The 16817-nt window shown below is 41.4% G+C and overlaps 1 protein-coding gene across 2 annotated transcripts; it reads left to right on the forward strand.

Annotated features, from left to right (window-relative positions):
• The first annotated feature begins 11 nt into the window (after window positions 1-11).
• LOC106581338 (NADH dehydrogenase (ubiquinone) complex I, assembly factor 6) lies at window positions 12-11939 on the forward strand. Of its 2 annotated transcripts, none has more exons than XM_045702633.1 (9): window positions 12-299; window positions 713-816; window positions 2625-2747; window positions 2911-2967; window positions 3063-3165; window positions 5787-5920; window positions 8473-8574; window positions 8990-9046; window positions 11462-11939. In XM_045702633.1, exons 2-9 carry the CDS (start codon window positions 796-798, stop codon window positions 11588-11590), a joined length of 726 nt encoding a protein of 241 aa, XP_045558589.1. In that variant the 5' UTR covers window positions 12-299; window positions 713-795; the 3' UTR covers window positions 11591-11939. The 2 variants fall into 2 exon arrangements, with proteins under 2 accessions (XP_045558589.1, XP_014018817.1); XM_014163342.2 differs by having other exon boundaries at window positions 713-812.
• The last annotated feature ends 4878 nt before the right edge of the window (window positions 11940-16817 follow it).

Here is a 16817-nt window from a genome sequence, read left to right on the forward strand (position 1 = left end):
TGTTCTGTATTTAAAAATACAACATATAGCGGAACACAAATGAAATAGGGAGGAATACTTTTGTTGTGACACAAGGTAGGGGTGAAAGTTGAAGGGTATGTTGTCAACATGGCATCTGGCATTAGTGCAAAGCATGGATTATTAACCACAAAATGTTCGGTGTTTCACTCATTCCAAAGAAATATATTACCACACCCTATTTGTATTCGACGACCTACCGAAGTAAAATGTATACGAGCTTCAACAAACTCTACTGCAGAATCTCAGCATAACGAAAAATACTGTATCGATATTGTGAGGTAAGCAAGCCAGCTTGCTAGTTAGCTAAATATGGCTAAATGGTATGACTAGCAAGCATCCTTCTATGCACAAATTGCATGGGCCCCTCTCTGACTGGCTACATTGTCTCTCTCTGACTGGCTACATTGCACAGCTAGTTGCATGGTTGGGTTAAATTCCTGTTAATTTAGAAAGTAAACCAAATACATTCAAATTCCAATTGTTCCCCATTGAAATGCATTGAAGAGGATTGGAATGTCAGTGCATATACTGAATTGAAATGGAATTGACCCCAACCCTGGCTTGTTGTTTGTTTTTGTTACATGTGTTACTGCATCCAAAGTTTTCATTGTGAAGAAGTTAGTCCACCAATAGCATTACACTTGACTTGTTACAAATAACTTGCATGTGTCCACATGCCATGTTTCCCCAGGTCTCGGGACTATGACGGTTTTGTGTCCTCCCTGCTTCTCCCTGAGGATGCCCGGCGCTCCTCACTGGCCCTGAGGGCCTTCAATGTCGAACTGGCTCAGGCAGGTATTCCAGAAAGTTCAGCACTGAGTGCCTTCAGAAAGTATTCATACCCCTTGACTTATTCCACATTTTGTGTTACAGCCTTAATTTAAAATGGATAATTATATTTGTATTTTTTTTCTCACCCATCTGAACACAATACCTCATAATGACAAAGTGAAGACATTTTTGCAAATGTATTTAAAATTAAATACAGATATCTCATTTACATAAGTATTCACACCCCTGAGTCAATACTTTGTAGATGCACCTATGGCAGCAATTACAACTGTGAGTCTTTCTGGGTAAGTCTCTTAAGAGCTTTGATCACCTGGATTGTGCAACATTGGCCATTATTATTTAAAAAATTCTTCACGCTCTGTCAAATTGGTTGTTGATGATTGCTAGACAACCCCTTTCAGGTCTTGCCATATATTTTCAAGCAGATTTAAGTCAAAACTGTAACTCGGACACTCAGGAACATTTAACTGTCTTCTTGGTAAGCAACCAGTGTAGATTTGACCTTGTGTTTTAGGTTATTTTCCTGCTGAAAGGTGAATTTGTCATCCACTGTCTGTTGGAAAGCAGACTGAACCAGGTTTTACTCTAGGATTTTGCATGTGCTTAGCTCTATTCCGTTTATTTTTATTCCCCAAACTCCCTAGTCCTTGCCAATGACAAGCAAACCCATAACATGACACAGCCATCACCATGCTTGAAAATAGGAAGAGTGGTACTCATTGATGTGTTGTTGGATATCCCCAAACATAAGGATTTTATTAAGGACATAAAGTTAATTTCTTTGCCACATTTGTGCAGTTTTACTGTTGTGCCTTATTGCAAATATGATGCATGTTTTGGAATATGTATTCTATACAGGCGTCCTTCTTTTCACTCTGTCAATTAGGTTAATATTGTGGAGTAACTACAATGTTGATCCATCCTCCGTTTTCTCTTATCACAGCCTTTGAACTCTAACTGTTTTAGTCCCCATTGGCCTCATTGTGAAATCCCTGAGCGGTTTCCTTCCTTTCCGGCAACGGAGTTAGGAATGACGCCTGTATATTTTTGTTGTTGTTGCCATCTACCAATAGGTGCCCTTCTTTGCGAGGTATTGGAAGACCTCCCTGGTCTTTGTGGTTGAATCTTTGTTTGAAATTCACTGCTCGACTAAGGGACCTTACAGATAATTGTATGTGTGGGATACAGAGATGAAGTAGTCATTCAAAAATCATGTTTAACACTATTATTGCACACAGATTGAGTCCATGCAACTTATTATGTGACTTGATTATTACATCTTTAATCCTGAATTTATTTTGGCTTGCCATAACAAATGGGTTGAATGCTTATTGACTCAATACATTTCAGGTTTTAATTTTTTATTCATTTGTAAACATTTAGAAAAACAATTCCACTTTGACATCATGGGTTATTGTGTAAGCCAGTGACATAATCCATTTTAAATTCAAGCTGTAACACAAAATGTGTAAAGAGTTGAGGGGTGTGAATACTTTCTGAAGGCACGCTATGAATATATATGCATATATTGGAAATGATGGTACTATAATCCTCAATGGGGTGGTCATATGTCCGATACATGTCCAGAGCTAAGTGTTGATGTTTAGGCATCCTGCTATTGAAGGTAATGCTGTTATGTCTAGAATAATACATCAACCTATAGACCTAGATATGAAAATGGATAACCGTGAGGGAATGGTTTAGCGAGACATTTTTCATGCAAATCTGTATGCCTAACAGTATAAACTTATTCAATGAAGATGTCTTCTGAAAGGAATTGAGAAAACCCTCGCTTTTTGTTTCTCTCCAAGGTGAAGGACTCTGTTTCCCAGAAGACCATAGGTCTGATGCGGATGCAGTTCTGGAAGACTACAGTGGAGGAAATCTACAGGGACGACCCCCCAGTGCAGCCTGTCAGTGCAGAACTATGGAGGGTCAGTCTGGAGTAGACATCTTCTGTTTTTATGTTCATTAATACATCTGCAGGCTATCACAGTCTACAGTATATCGTTTGGACTTTGCATACCATTAAACGAAGCTTTTCTAATGCATTTGATATGTACTGTTTTAAACATCTTCAAATATCTCCTTTTGCAGGCAGTGAAGAAACACTACCTGACAAAGAGGTGGATGCTTAGGATAATCTCTGAGAGAGTAAGCAAATGTTGCATTTTAGGTCATGGATTTGTGTGGATTCAATTCTAGTTCTGTTTCATTTATTTGAAGTATGTCTCTACTGTTGCCAACAGGAGAAAGACCTGGAAGACAGAGCTTATAGAAACCTCCAGGAGTTGGAGGCCTATTCAGAGAATACCCAGTCCTCACTACTGTACCTTCTTTTGGAGAGTTTAGGTGAGCAGGTGTATCTGTGTTTTGTGCTTGACTCTACTGACTGAAGAGCGTGTACAGCATGTGCATTGTTCTGTTCCCGAGGGGGGGGGGAAAGCATCTAATTTATATTCACAATTAACTTCCCAGTGTTCAAGTACCTCTTAGAAATGATGAGAATCGTGCTTGCAAATGCAGCACATTGACTAAATTGAGAAAGATGAGAATTGCAGCCAGCGAATGGAACATTGCCGGGAACTTTGTAATTGTGTCTTGTCTAATGACACCATTTCCGCCTGGCGTAGCAGAGCGCTTCATGCATAATTGCACAATGGAAATACCATCAGAATGAATCAATATAGCCACTGATCTCCTGTAGATTTTTGCTGAAAGGCTGGACAACAGAAATTACCCATTTCCACTCTACATTAAACACATTCTCAATAGATTCCATAGAGCCAAAGAAATGTATGACTATGACTCTGCTCCTTTCAGGACAGGAACAGTCACATTATACTGTGTATGTACAGTGCATTCAGAAAGTTTTCAGACCCCTTGACTTTTTCTACATTTTGTTACGTTACAGCCTTATTTTAAAATGGATGAAATAAAACATTTTCCTCAATCTACACACAATACCCCATAATGACAAAGTGAAAACAGGTTTTTAGAAATGTTTGCACATTTGTTAAAAATAAAAAACAGAAACCTTATTTACATAAGTATTCAGACCCTTTGCTATGAGACTTGAAATTGAGCTCAAGTGCATCCTGTTTCCATTGATCATCCTTGAGATGTTTCTACAACTTGGTTGGAGTCCACCTGTGGTAAATTCAATTGATTGGACATGATTTGTAAAGGCACACACCTGTCTATAAGGTCCCACAGTTGACAGAGCATGTCAGAGCAAAAACCAAGCCATGAGGTCGAAGGAATTGTCTGTAGAGCTCCGAGACAGGGTTGTGTTGAGGCACAGATCTGGGGAAGGGTACCAACACATTTCTGCAGCATTGCAGGTCCCCAAGAACACAGTGGCCTCCATTCTTAAATGGAAGAAGTTTGGAACCACCAAGACTCTTCCTAGAGCTGGCTGCCCGGCCAAACTGAGCAAATGGAAACGGGGGAGAAGGGCCTTCGTTAGGGAGGTGATCAAGAACCCGATGGTCACTCTGACAGAGCTCCTCTGTGGAAATGGGAGAACCTTCCAGAAGGACAACAGTCTCTGCAACACTCCACCAATCAGGCCTTTATGGTAGAGGGGCCAGATGAAAGCCACTCCTCAGTAAAAGGAACATGACGCTTGCACTTTGCCAAAAGGTACCTAAAGTACTCTGACCATGAGAAACAAGATTCTCTTCTCTGATGAAACCAAGGTTGAACTCCTTGGCCTGAATGCCAAGCGTCACATCTGGAGGAAACCAGGCACCATCCCTACGGTGAAGCATGGTGGTGGCAGCATCATGTTGTGGGGATGTTTTTCAGCAGCAGAAACTGGGAGACTAGTTAGGATTGAGGGAAAGATGAACGGAGCAAAGTACAAAGAGATCCTTGATGAAAACCTGCTCCAGTGTACTCAGGACCTCAGACTGGGGCAAAGGTTCACCTTCCAACAGGACAATGACCCTACGCACACAGCCGAGACAATGCAGGAGTGGCTTCGGGACAAGTCTCCGAATGTCCTTGACTAGCCCAGCCAGAGCCCGGACTTGAACCCGATCGAACATCTCTGGAGAGACGCTCCCCATCCAACCTGACAGAGCTTGAGAGGATCTACAGAGAAGAATGGGAGAAACTCCCCAAATACAGGTGTGCCAAGCTTGTAGTGTCATACCCAAGAAGACTCGAGGCTGTGATCGGTGCCAAAGGTGCTTCAACAAAGTACTGAGTAAAGGGTCTGAATACTTATGTACATGTAATATTTCCGTTTTTTTATTTAACATATTTGCAAATATTTCTAAAAACCTGTTTTTGATTTGTCAGTAAAGGGTATTGTGTGTAGATTGAGGGGGATTTTTTTTTTTAATGCATTTTATAATAAAGCTGTAACAAAATGTGGAAAAAGTCAAGGAGTCTGTATACTTTCCCGAATGCACTGTATACAAAATAATGATTACTTGAACATGCAGATTGTTTTATGAGAGGAAGACTTAGAAGCTGGTCAAGCTGTATTCACTTGAGCGATTAATTAAGTGGCATAATTTCTGCATCTCAAATACCTGCATTTCTGTGAATCATTCGCATCTTCTCTTGTGGAATGTCATTATTTTGCCCCCCTCTGCGAAGGAACCCGTCACGCTTGTTCCAGTCTAATTGACTAGAAGAGACGTCTGACTGAACCTCAACCTATTTCAAGTACAGGGCACTCAGCATGAAAGCATTTCCCACTTATTAATATCAAAGTGGGTGCGCTTCATTGTTGTTATAAATTATGTATACAAGAGAACAGTGTCTGCTTAAGGTTTTAGCATGGTCCTAGTCAATCAAAATGGTAACTAGGTTTGAGGTTAACTAGAAGACAAATTCTTCTTGTACCTAGACAGCATGTTTAATTCAATAGTTTGTTTGTTTTAAAAGTGGTGCAATGTTTGAACTTTTTGTTATTTTCTGTCTTCCCTGATTCCCTTTGTGTGTGTGTGTTTGTCCAGGTGTGAAAGATGTCCATGCTGATCATGCTGCCAGCCACATTGGTAAGGCCCAGGGGATCGTGACGTGCCTAAGAGCCACGCCCTACCACAGCAGCAGACGCAAAGTCTACCTACCTATGGACATCTGCATGCTGGTGAGTGATCATATCTGCAGCAGAGGTATCAAAATGATGACTTTCCTGCTGGTGACGTTTTGTACAGATGGATGCCATACTGCCATTCCAGACACACACACGTACAGGCCTTTATGTCACATTATATTCCTGCTAGACCGGTTTGGCATTATCAACACAGTGAGGGAGTGTGTCACTATTCCAAATGCAGTATGCCGGAGGCACAGTTATAGTGAAACCCCATGACAAATGCACTGGCTGTAGTTACAAGTCAAATTCACAGCCTTTGTCTGATCATCTGTCGACAAGGCCTCTGAGCCACAGCTGGAGTGACGGGACTGTGTGCAGCTGGTTTATGATGTGACATCAGGAGATGTTTTTACCGCTACTAGTCCAGTGTGTATGACAGTAGGGACCTCGTCAGGTTTATGGAGCCTCCAGGTCATTTGCCTATCACTATTGTTTTGACACCTGGGGTGCTATTGTAACATAAAGGTCTAGTCCTGAGCTCAATTGAAGCTTGCTAAAGCCTGGTGGGTTTTCTCCACTTCCTGTGTCATTAAGGGACGGTGAGTGCTTAGTTTGTCAAGCTAATGTGTGTAGCAGCATGTCTACAGACACCGACCGCCTTGTGCTTTTCAGCAATACAAATCTCCTTGTCCTCATATTATTGTTAAACTAAACTCAGCAAAAAAAGAAACGTCCTCTCACTGTCAACTGCGTTTATTTTCAGCAAACTTAACATGCGTAAATATTTGTATGAACATAAGATTCAACAACTGAGACATAAACTGAACAAGTTCCACAGACATGTGACTAACAAATGGAATAATGTGTCCCTGAACAAAGGGGGGGGGGTCAAAATCAAAAGTAAGTCAGTATCTGGTGTGGCCACCAGCTGCATTAAGTACTGCAGTGCATCTCCTCCTCATGGACTGCACCAGATTTGCCCGTTCTTGCTGTGAGATGTTACCCCACTCTTCCACCAAGGCACCTGCAAGTTCCCAGACATTTCTGGGGGGGAATGGCCCTAGCCCTCACCCTCCGATCCAACAGGTCCCAGATGTGCTCAATGGGATTGAGATCCGGGCTCTTCGCTGGCAATGGCAGAACACTGACATTCTTGTCTTGCAGGAAATCACTCACAGAAAGAGCAGTATGGCTGGTGGCATTGTCATGCTGGAGGGACATATTAGGATGAGCCTGCAGGAAGGATACCACATGAGGGAGGAGGATGTCTTCCCTGTAACGCACAGCGTTGAGATTGCCTGCAATGACAACAAGCTCAGTCCAATGATGATGTGACACACCGCCCCAGACCATGACGGACCCTCGACCTCCAAATCGATCCCGCTCCAGAGTACAGGCCTCGGTGTAATGCTCATTCCTTCGACGATAAACGCGAATCCGACCATCACCCCTGGTGAGACAAAACCGCGACTCGTCAGTGAAGGGCACTTTTTGCCAGTCCTGTCTGGTCCAGCAACGGTGGGGATGTGCCCATAGACGACGTTGTTGCCGGTGATGTCTGGTGAGGACCTGCCTACAAGCCCTCAGTCCAGCCTCTCTCAGCCTATTGCGGACAGTCTGGGCACTGATGGAGGGATTGTGCGTTCCTGGTGTAACTCGGGCAGTTGTTGCCATCCTGTACCTGCCCGCAGGTGTGATGTTCAGATGTACCGATCCTGTGCAGGTGTTGTTACACGTGGTCTGCCACTGCGAGGTCGATCAGCTGTCCGTTCTGTCTCCCTGTAGCGCTGTCTTAGGCGTCTCACAGTACGGACATTGCAATTTATTGCCCTGGCCACATCTGCAGTCCTCATGCCTCCTTGCAGCATGCCTAAGGCACGTTCACACAGATGAGCAGGGACCCTGGGCATCTTTCTTTGTTGTTTTGCAGAGTCAGTAGAAAGGCCTCTTTAGTGTCCTAAGTTTTCATAACTGTGACCTTAATTGCCTACCGTTTGTAAGCTGTTAGTTAAGACCGTTCCACAGGTGCATGTTCATTAATTGTTTATGGTTCATTGAACAAGCATGGGAAACAGTGTTTAAACCCTTTACAATGAAGATCTGTGACGTTATTTTTATGAGTTATCTTTGAAAGACAGGGTCCTGAAAAAGGGACATTTATTTTTTTGCTGAGTTTATATCAAACTAAACTCCTTATTTGTGGAATAAGATTCAGATGACCCGTTTTATATATTTATTTTGCTGTCAAACTTTCCAACTTCTACTCAGTTAACAACTTCTGTCTATCATGGGGCTGACGGCCACTGTGCCGTAAACAGACCTCAGGGCAGCCTGAGGCCATAACAATTTTTAAAGGAGAGAACTGAGATCTGACAATCGCTATGCATGCCGTGAATAATGAAGATAATTATCGAGAGCTTCACTTTGTTCACCCCATTAGAGGCCATATGCTCTCAGCATGAACAATTGGTTTGCTTGGCTAGATTCGTGGTTTGAAGGAACAAATCTCTCCTGTGTGAATAAGTGGTGTGAACAAAGGGGTGTGTGTGTGTGTGTGTGTGTGTGTGTGTGTGTGTGTGTGTGTGTGTGTGTGTCACCACCAGCACAGAGCCTCCCAGGAGGACTTCATCCGAGGAAGCCGGGAACAGAATGTGAGAGATGTGGTATATGACATTGCCAGCCAAGCCCACGTACACCTACAACACGTACGTACCCTCATGACATTAGGACAGTGTTCCTCCAATGATATTTGGTGGGCTGTTCTTGCCGAACAGATTTACTGCTTGATTTGATTCAATTACATTTGGAGGGTTCTGATAGTGTGTTCTCATGTGGGATCAGTCGTTTTTTTCGAATGGCTACTACAATGCGTTTTTTACCTGTACAACACATACATAATCATTTAACGTTGATGAATACTTGTAACTTTGTTTTATTGTAAGCTTCAAGTTAGTTAAGGCTTGTTTGTACACAAAAGGAATTTAAAAGAGAAGCTGAAGTAGTCCGATATTTAGTAGCTACTGGTGTTTTTATATGCACGTCCATCTCTGTTAAACGGATTATAGCTTTATTAGCCTGTGTTAGTCATTTTACTCAGTTTGAACCTTTTTGTCTCCACAGGCTAGATCATTCAGCAAGAACATACCAGCTTCCGCTTTCCCTGCCTTCCTCCAGACAGTGGGTTGTTGTTGTTATTATTGCAAGAATCATTAGCATTTATTGGGTTAGGATGTGGTCACTGTGACTGACGTAACATCATGAAAAGGGTCATATTTACTAAAACGTTGACCAAAGACGAGACTGAACTATGGGGCTTCCTTAGTCCTGGTACCAGGGAAGAGACCAGGTCTGCGTGTTAGTTTCTCTTCAAGTTCTCGTCATTCGTTTTTTAAACAACCTCTCTAGGGTATGTGGGACGGTAGCGTCCAACATCGCCAACAGCCAGTGAAATAGCAGAGTGCAAAATTCATAACAACAAAAATCTCATAATTCAAATTTCTCACACATACAAGTATTATACACCATTTTAAAGATAATCTTCTCGTTAATCCAACCACAGTGTCCGATTTCAAAAAGGCTTTACAGCGAAAGCATAGCATTAGATTATGTTAGGACAGCACCTAGACCAGAAAAACCACACAGCCATTTTCCACGCAAGGAGAGGTGTCACAAAAAACAGAAATACAGCTAAAATTAATCACTAACCTTTGATGATCTTCATCAGATGGCACTCATAGGACTTCATGTTACACAATACATGTATGTTTTGCTCGATAAAGTTCATATTTATATCCAAAAACCCCATTTTACTATGGCGCGTAATGTTCAGAAATGTTTTGCCTCTAAAACTTCCGGTGAATGAGCGCATCAATTTACAGAAATACTCATCATAAACTTTGATAAAAGATACAAGTGTTATGCACAGAATTATAGATAAACTTCTCCTTAATGCAACCGCTGTGTCAGATTTCAAAAAAGCTTTACGGCGAAAGCAAACTTTGCAATAATCTGAGTACAGCACTCAGACATCAAAACAAGCCATACAGATACCCGCCATTTTGGAGTCAACAGAAGTCACAAATAGCATTATAAATATTCACTTACCTTTGATCTTCATCGGAATGCACTCCCAGGAATCCCAGTTCCACAATAAATGTTTGTTTTGTTTCGATAAAGTCCATATTTATGTCCAAATACCTCCTTTTTGTTTGCGCGTTCAGTCGAGTAATCCAAATGCACTGTGCTCGCGCAGTAAGTTCAGATGAAAATTCAAAAAAAGTTATATTACAGTTCGTAGAAACATGTCAAACGATGTATAGAATCAATCTTTAGGATGTTTTTATCATAAATCGTTCATAATATTCCAACCGGACGATTCCTTTGTCTTCAGAAATGAAAAGGAACACAACTCTCACGGGAGCACGCGTGATTGAGCTCATGTCATTTTCTCAATCATCTGATTCCAAGAGCTCTTATTTTCTCCCCATTCATAGTAGAAGCATGGAACAATGTTCTAAAGACTGTTGACATCTAGTGGAAGCCTTAGGAAGTGCAAAATGACCCCACAGACACTGTATATTAGAAAAAATACAAACCTCAGATTTCAACACTTCCTGGTTGGATTTTTTCTCAGGTTTTTGCCTGCCATATGAGTTCTGTTATACTTACAGACATCATTCAAACAGTTTTAGAAACTTCAGAGTGTTTTCTATCCAAATCTAATATGCATATCTTAGCTTCTGGGCCTGAGCAGCATGCAGTTTACTACGGGCACGCTTTTCATCCGGACGTCAAAATACTGCCCCCTACCCAAGAGAGGTTAATTAATCCTCCAGTCATGTTCATCTGAACCTAGGCAAGGAGGAGCAGCCATCTGTTGAATGATCCTTTCTCCTCCTCAACCACCTCCCAATATCCTCACATGGCTGTCTGTCTAGCCTAATCTCCCTCCCATCACAGCACGCTCCCCATCAGGCCAGACCTTTTAATGCTCCAATTTAAATCGCACCAGACAGACCACCAAGGGACTGCATTATGGGCTCTTACCACTGGCAATCTCAAAAGCAGTCTGATTCCCACAGAGAAGGGGCATGAAAGAGAGCAAGAAGGGCAGAACATATTAACCAGAGGCTTGAGAATGAGGCCAAGGTGAAGAATTCGAAATAGACAAATGCCCCGCGTCGTGTGTTATGTTTTGAAGGGCGGATGGTCACAACGCTTGAGTGCTCCAACCAGCAGGGGTATGATGGTAATTAGAGAAAGAGAGAGCATTAATCCACTCAATTCTGTGTTCCTCTTTTATCCTCTCCATCCAGGACAATTTCCACAAATATGATGCTCTATTGCTGCTGGCGCTATAACTATGTTAATCTGTTCTGACGCCTTAAAGGCTCTTTCCTCTCAGCTGCTGAATCATATCATATGTTTTAGGCTGGGCTGGCTTTGCGCATCTAGGGCAAAGAGGAAGCACATTCCTGAGCTCTAAGATGACGCTCACGCTAGCTTCCACATGTAGAGAATAAGAACTGACACACACAACACACACACACACAGTGTGTTGATGCTGTTTCCCCTCTCTGGCTGCTGTTCTAGGTGGTGCTGGAGGACTACCTTCAAAGGGTGCGGCGGGTAGACTTTGATGCGTTCCATCCCAGCCTACAGAAAAGAAACCCACTGATCCCAATCCAGCTCTATTTCCGCTCCTGGAAGAAGACCTATTGACCTGCATGGTGGGACCTTATCTTTAGCCCTATTGTAATTTATACCAGGTTCCAACATCCAATTTCCCAAAGTCCCACTCTCGTATGTTGGTTTTTTAAGTAGACCAATCTACAACAGTGGATTTCAAGAGAATCTTCCATCTATGACATCAGCACTCCCCAGAATAGGATTCTGATCTAAAACATGCCTCTGCCATCTAAACCAGTTCACCTGTGTTATTTATTCCCTGTTGTAGACTAGACAGCTGAGGACCACAGACAGATTATTATAAAGCAATAACTACAGTACTGGAGACTGAACTGATGCCCTTATATTGAATATTTTCAGTAATAAATCGTGTAGCCATGTTGATGATCTGTGTTTTCTCTTCTTTTTAAAGCTCTTAAATAAAGATGTCACAACCATAATAACAGTACTGTATGTCATTGTGAATTATGACATTTAAGAAAATATAGAGCTTTTTACTTAAGTGCGATTATCACTGTCATATTTGCGGGACAGGCTGTATACATTCACAACATAGCTTTTTACCAGCACAAAATGATATGGTACAGTTGCTCCTGACAACCATTTACAGCCAAAGTAGGATGCAAGTGTATAATTAGCATAGTGCTTAGTTTACCAGAAAGTGCCACCTCCAGTTGATTGTTTTGATCTGGACCAGATGCCAGGTTGTGGAGTTGAAAAGAAAAAGGGCCATTTTTAACTGTTGCTAGAATGTCAGTGGGGTGGTTCAAGGCTAACTGAACTGTGTGAACCTAGAACGACTGGTGTAGTGGCACTGCTGCTGGTACAAAGCATCTGGTTCTGTTATACGTCAAATGAGGAGAGAGCGAACCAGGTATGAGTCAAAGTCCCCAACTAGAATGCTAATGATCAAGCGTCATTAATTAGTCGTATTATGGTCTGTTGCTATGGAAACCTGCTCATTTTCCAAGACTGATAAATTGTGTCAACGCTAAAGACTTGTTAACGATGTTAATTGTTATTTTAAGTAATATAGGCACACTAATCCGAGGTTTTGACCTGTGGTCTAGAGGTACAACTTAATTGCATCAACATGATGCCAATTTGACCTTTATATAACCATTTAGTGTCTAAATGCAGAATTGCATTTGACGGGATTGTCAAGCTTAATGAATTGCTGTGATGCATAACATATTGCGATTAAATTAAAATTGTGTGCTGAACCCTACAGGACTTGACAAGGTTCCCTGTCTAGTCAAAAGCCTACTAATTCCATATTGCAGGAAATAGGTCCATCCAAGCTCTCGATCCATTCCGTAATAAACTAAAATATAAATGCAACATGCAACAATTAAAATTGTTTTACAGAGTTACAGTTCATATAAATTCATTAGGCCCTAATCTATGGATTTTAGATGACTGGGAATACAGATATGCATCGGTTGGTCACAGATACTGTAAAAAAAAAAGGTTGGGGCGTGGATCAGAAACCAGTCAGTATCTGGTGTGACCACCATTTGACATTTATCTCTTGAGCTGTCTGTATCCTACTGACTGGTGTTTCTTTTTTTTTAAGACACTTAATATGCTTCTCTGCATCTGATAAAATCTGGGTAAAAGATTGAAATGAATGTGAGTCTTATCCAGTACAGTAATTGCTTTCTTTTCTAAAGTCTACCAACCTTCCCAGCAGGCATGCCAGCCAAGATATAGGTAACTGCCAAAATAATAGAAACACTTGAGTAAATGAGGGTTACAAAATATATCGAAAGCAGGTGCTTCCACATGTGTGGTTCCCGAGTTAATTAAGCAATTAACATCCCATCATGCTTAGGGTCATGCATAAAAATGCTGGGCAGGCCATTATTTTTGTTGTTATTTTGGCTACCATGGCTCTGCACCCATCCCCGATCCACAGGGCACAAATGGTCACTGAATGGTTTGATGAGCATGAAAACAATGTAAACCATATTCCTTGGTGGTCTCAGTCACAAGATCTCAACCCAATTGAACAATTAAGGGAGATTCTGGAGCGGCGCCTGAGACAGCGTTTTCCACCACCATCAACAAAACACCAAATGATGGAATTTCTCATGTAACAATGGTGTCGCATTCCTCCAATAATGTTCCAGACACTTGTAAAATCTATGCCAAAGTGCACTGAAGCTGTTCTGGTGGCCCAACACCCTATTAAAACACTTTATGTTAGTGTTTCCTTTATTTTGGCAGTTATCTGTAGTTGGACAAGCTAGCTACTGTAACTTGATTGATAGCCTGAAATGGCTTCTTGGTAGCTAGTTATGAGGTTGGCAGATAGGTTTCCATTTTGGGCTAGCTAAAGCCAACTTCATAAAATGCTAGGTAGCTAGTAGTATTACAGAAAAACAACACTTAAAAACATTTTAAATATTAAAACAGGACAAATCTGAGGTACTCCTGTGCCCCCAATGGCCATGACACCTCTGTATATGAACATTATGCGCAGTCACACCCAGAAACATAGACAGTTATCTAATTCTGTGGAATCCATTGTGACTGCTGAAAACAAAGTTGAGAAAGTGTCTGATAGGAAACATTATCACATAAAGTGTGAAGAACAAGGGGTTAGGAGGAGTAACAAGTAAACAACTCATGCTGTTCTGTTCAACTTCTTCAAAGGAAGTGGTGGGTGATTAGGGAGGCTCCTGATGCTTACCAACTTGAAAAGATGCACAATGGCTTCTGCCCTGTGTGCGTGGGGGCAGACTGGTTAACGAATTGGAATTTTCGTGATGGATCCAGAGTCTTCCTAGATACGTTCATGCCGACTTCAGATTGAAGACCTTTTTACTGCCACATTCCCTCAGCAGGGTTAAACTACATGAATGCAGTTTAAAACATCTGGTCTCCTTCTGTAAACAGTATTTTGATGAATACATGAATCCTATGTTATGTAGCTTAAGAATTATATTTCTGACTTATCCTGCTGGACACAGTGCTCCGGGTTTCGATTCAATAAGCCCTTCGGTTTTTATGGAGATTACAAAATGTATCTCTGGGAGGTACTTAATACTCCCTGGTTCCCCCACAATAGATGTTTACTGGGGAGCTGTAAAGGACGAACTCTTAATCCACCTGAAAAGCCCTCCCACATGCACAGAAAAAAAAACACTACAATCCTTTTAGCCATAGATTTGATGTACTTCTTAAAGCAACTTCTCCTCTTCTATTATTTTCCATGGCAACCTACTGTAGATGTTATTCTATGTTATTACTGTGACGTTACATAAGAACCGCAAGGTTGAATGGGTTTATTCAGAGAACTTGGGTATTTCATGAAGTTCTACTGTTGTGTGGTTTACTGGTTGGAAACACTTGGTTAACATTATGGACTTGATGTCGCCTACAAGATAGAAACGACAATCACAACAACCGTCTGCTGAATATACTGTACTTAACGCTGATGGAGAGTGCATGCTAAATCAAACACATCAAAAAAGCGGCAACCGAATCAGTATCATTAAAATTTCATAACAACTTGCTGAGAAAGACAGAAACATCAACTTACACCCCTTAGTCATGGCATTTTGCTTCTCAGATTTTCATATCTAGAGGCAAATTACGTTAGTAAATAGAGAGAAACATGGGAAAATATAGTACATTGTTTTTTATAAGCACTGGACACATATACTAAGTCCCTTGAAATGCTGATAGTGTTTTGTCATTTAGGAGTGTCAAATGAAGACATGGAAATACCCTCTGACTGGATGTGCTCCTTTCATTTGCTCTGAGGTTATGAGTGTAATGAAAATGATCTGCGTTCTGCTTATTTCTTTTTGTCACCCAGTAAGCCTACTTTTCACATAATTGTTGTCAAAGTGGACTTCACCCCATTGTAACACTGTATGTGATAGGCTGTGAAAGTGCTTGACAGAAAGGCCTGCTATGCCCTGCTATAATCACTTTAGAGGCTACTTCTTGATAACCGATTCGTTCTTATTTTTCCAGTATCAGCATGAAGCTCATGGTGGTTAGGCTAGTTAGTTAGGCCAGTTATAGCCATGGATAATGAAGGAAGAGTGGGAAAACAAAATAATGACATGAGAGAGGGAAGACAAATGCCTTTGGACTCTCTTAGATTAAGGTCAGTCTTATTCACTCAGCTGCAGAAAGGATCATTCTTCCCATCATTTGTTTTGCACTTTACATTTGAAAAGCTATTTATTGAAGTAAACATGAGCATTTTCATGTAAACAACAAAATGAATAATGCCAAAAGTCTGAGGTATGTCAGCGCCGTGATGCCTGTTAGCTACTGAGGGACCCACAATCATAGGTTATTTCAATAGAACTATTGTGTCTCTCTGAAGAGGATTTGTAGGTAACTTCAATGTGTGTGTGTGCGTGTGTGTGTGTGTGTGTGTGTGAGAAAGAGAGCATGTGTGTATGTATTGCAGTGCAGTCACTCTCTCTCTCTCCCTCTCTGTGGTGACGTACAAATGTCAACCTCACCATGTGTATGTACATGTATTGCAGTCTCTCTGTCTCTTTGTCAACTTCACCATTGGTCCAGATGCCTTAGTAACATTGTAATTCTGAGAAGAAAGAGGATATACAGTATACTGAACAAAAATATAAACGCAACATGCAATGATTTCAATGATTTTACATAGTTGAAGTTCAAATAAGGAAATCTGTCAATTGTAATACATACATTTGGCCCTAATCTATAGATTTTAAATGACTCGGCAGGGGCGCACCCACTGGGGAGCCAAGCCCAGCCAATCAGAATTTTACCCCACAAAAGGGCTTTATTACAGACAGAAATACTCCTCCGTTTCATCAGCTGTCCGGATGGCTGGTCTCAGACGATCCCGCAGGTGAAGAAACCAGATGTGGAGGTTCTGAGCTGGCGTGTTTATACGTGATCAGCGGATGTGAGGCCGACTGGACGTACTGCCAAATTCTCTAAAACAACGTTGTAACCAAAAATATAAAGGCAGCATGTAAAGTGTTGTTCCCATGTTTCATGAGTTGAAATAAAAGATCCCAGAAATGTTCCATACACACAAAACTGTATCTCAAATGTTGTGCACAAATTCTCTAAGACGACATTGTAACCAAAGATATAAGGGCAACATGTGAAGTGTTGTTCCAATATTTCATGAGGTGAAATAAAAGATCCTAGACAGAGAAATTAACATTAAATTATCTAGCAACAGCTCTGGTGGACATTCCTGCAGTCAGCATGCCAATTGCACGCTCCCTCAAAACTTGAGACA

The sequence above is a fragment of the Salmo salar genome, chromosome ssa02 (assembly GCF_905237065.1).
Source record: "Salmo salar chromosome ssa02, Ssal_v3.1, whole genome shotgun sequence".
In the NCBI taxonomy this organism is placed as follows: domain Eukaryota; kingdom Metazoa; phylum Chordata; class Actinopteri; order Salmoniformes; family Salmonidae; genus Salmo; species Salmo salar.

What these genes read in the sequence shown, in the direction of transcription:
- LOC106581338 (XM_014163342.2), top strand. Translation starts at nt 109, where the DNA reads ATGGCATCTGGCATTAGTGCAAAGCATGGATTATTAACCACAAAATGT. An exon ending in TACTGTATCGATATTGTGAG is followed by an intron (nt 300 to 712) that starts GTAAGCAAGCCA and finishes ATGTTTCCCCAG; the next exon opens with GTCTCGGGACTATGACGGTT. An exon ending in CTATGGACATCTGCATGCTG is followed by an intron (nt 5,921 to 8,472) that starts GTGAGTGATCAT and finishes TGTCACCACCAG; the next exon opens with CACAGAGCCTCCCAGGAGGA.